Genomic DNA, 2500 nt, shown 5'->3' on the forward strand with positions numbered 1-2500 from the left:
TCAGGTTCGGTGCTTGGTCCGCGGCTGGCGGGTCCGGTGCTGAGTCCGCGGCCGGGTCTGCGGCTGGCGAGTTTGGTGCTGGGTCCGCGGCTGGTGAGTCCGGTGCTGGGTCCGCGGCTGGCGGGTTCAGTGCTGGGTCTGCGGGTGCGAATACGGATCCCGGTGCTGAGGACATGGCAGCCGGTGCCACTGGTTCGGTGCCACCGGTGCCATATTCTGAGGATGATGATTTGGATAGGGAGTAACAGAGCCTGCAAAAGCTTTGAGAGTTTTTGGCAGCAGTGGAAATCTAGGAAAGCAGATTTTGGTGCGGTGTGGTGGGAAGTTGGTAAGGCCCAAATTCGTGTTTTTTGCCAGCAGTATACCTCCCATTCGACTGCTAAGATAAAGGCAGCAGTTCAGGAGCTTGAAGCCAATATTAGGAACATTGAAGAGGGGTCACATAGGGATTTGGATCCCACCACGGGTCATCTGCTGCAGGAGAAGAGATTGGAGTTGAGCTCCCTCCTGTCAGGTCTCGCTTCCTACAGCTGAAGGATATGGATGCCCCAAGCTCTTTCTTTTTTATTCTGGAGAGATCGGTGGCACAGAGGAAGCAGATGACCTGCCTTAAGCTTCCTGGAGGCAGAGTGACCACCAGTCCGGGTGAGATGTGGACCCATGCAATCGACTTCTACGCTGACCTCTTTGGGGCAGAACAGTGCAGCATGGAGTGCCGCGAGGAGCTCCTGGAGGGGCTTCCTCAGCTCATCCCAGGAGAGAAAGCTGCTCTGGACTCTGAGCTGACTCTGGACGAGTTGACAGCCGCTGTCAATCAGATGGCATCAGGACGGGCACCAGGGATTGATGGTCCCTCCACTGACTTTTACAAGCGGTTCTGGAACACCCTTGGACATGATTTACATGGGTTTTTATTGGATGTTGTTTCAGAACAGGATCGCTTCCTGTCTCGTGTCAGCGAGCTGTGCTTTCCCTGCTTCCCAAGAAAGGAGACCTGGCCTTACTTAAGAACTGGAGGCCGGTTGCTCTCCTTTGCACAGACTATAAGGTGCTTTCCAGAGCCCTATCCAACAGACTTAAGGACATCCTGGGAATACTTGTACATACAGACCAAAGTTATTGTGTACCTGACAGGAAAATTATGGACAACATTTTCCTTATTCAAGATATTATTGATGTTTGTAGATCCCATAATGTAGATTTTGGTATTGTTTCTTTGGACCAGGAGAAGGCTTTTGATAGGGTGGATCACTCTTATTAGTTTTCTGCACTTAGGGATTTTGGTATAGGTGATGGTTTTCTGGCCTGGATTGGTTTATTGTATAGTGGTGCTCAATGTATGGTAAGGATGGGGGCAGGGCTGAGTCGGCCAATCCCTGTACAGCGAGGGATAAGACAGGGTTGTCCTATCTCCGGTCAACTATATAGCCTAGCTATTGAGCCCTTGCTGTGCATGTTGAGAGGTCGGCTCAGTGGTCTCTCACTGCCTGGGTCCTATAATCTTGATCTTCCACCTACTGTTTCTGCGTATGCAGACGATGTTAATATTTTTGTCTCCAGCCAGGGAGATGTTCAATGTTTGCAGGACACCCTGTCCCTGTATGAAAAGGCCTCATCTGCTCAGGTGAACTGGGCAAAGAGTGAAGCCTTATTGGTGGGACAGTGGAGGGTTCAGGCAGTGCCCAGTCTGCCTGGAGGTCTTGAGTGGGGGAAGGAAGGCCTGAAAGTGTGGGAGTATTTTTGGGCACTGAGGGTTTTCAAAACAAGAACTGGGAGGGAGTTAAGGAGAAAGTGTGCGCTCGGTTGTCTAAATGGAAATGGTTGCTACCCCAGTTGTCGTATAGGGGAAGAGTTCTGGTGGCCAATAACCTGGTCACCTCGACTCTTTGGCATAGGCTGATTGCTCTGACGCCACCGAGAGGCCTGATGGAGGTTCAGCGAGTCATCCTGGACTTTTTCTGGTCTGGCCGGCACTGGGTCCGGGCAGCAGCCCTCTACCTGCCTGTGGCTGAAGGGGGGAAGGGACTGAATAACATCCAGGCAAAAATTGCCTCTTTTAGACTCCAGACTGCACAAAGACTGCTGTACAATTGCGGCCCAAGCTGGTTTGACACAGCTCGATTGCTGCTGAAGAGAGCTGGGTGATTGGGCTATGATAAACAGCTTTTCCTTTTACAGCTTGAGGATGTGGACCTAACTGGACTGACACCTTTCTACAGCTTGGTATTGCAGGCATGGCAGATTTTTAAGGTTGCAAGTGCAACAAATGAGACTCCGGGCATGCTGTTGTTTGAGGAACCTTTGTTTTATAATAACATCATAAAGACTCAAACACTGCAGTCTGCCAGCCTCTTATGCCGCTTTTCCACTGCATGGTACCAGCTCGACACGACTCGACTCGACTCGACTCAGCTCGCCTTTTTTGCGTTTCCACCGCGATCTAGTACCTCAAGTGGCTGCTTTTTCTAGTACCGCCTCGCTCTAGGTTCCAAGCGGCTGA

The 2500-nt window shown here is 51.2% G+C and overlaps 1 protein-coding gene across 1 annotated transcript in view; it reads left to right on the forward strand.

Moving 5' to 3' along the window:
- LOC130404216 (RAC-gamma serine/threonine-protein kinase-like) overlaps window positions 1–2500 on the forward strand; it is a 26166-nt gene that overhangs the window by 333 nt on the left and 23333 nt on the right. Inside the window, exons 2-3 of the mRNA XM_056608866.1 lie at window positions 5–183; window positions 576–796. Of these exons, the coding sequence (XP_056464841.1) occupies window positions 5–183; window positions 576–796 (400 nt within the window). The remainder of the gene's footprint in view (window positions 1–4; window positions 184–575; window positions 797–2500) is intronic.

Source organism: Gadus chalcogrammus, chromosome 15, assembly GCF_026213295.1.
Source record: "Gadus chalcogrammus isolate NIFS_2021 chromosome 15, NIFS_Gcha_1.0, whole genome shotgun sequence".
Classification (NCBI taxonomy): Eukaryota; Metazoa; Chordata; class Actinopteri; order Gadiformes; family Gadidae; genus Gadus; species Gadus chalcogrammus.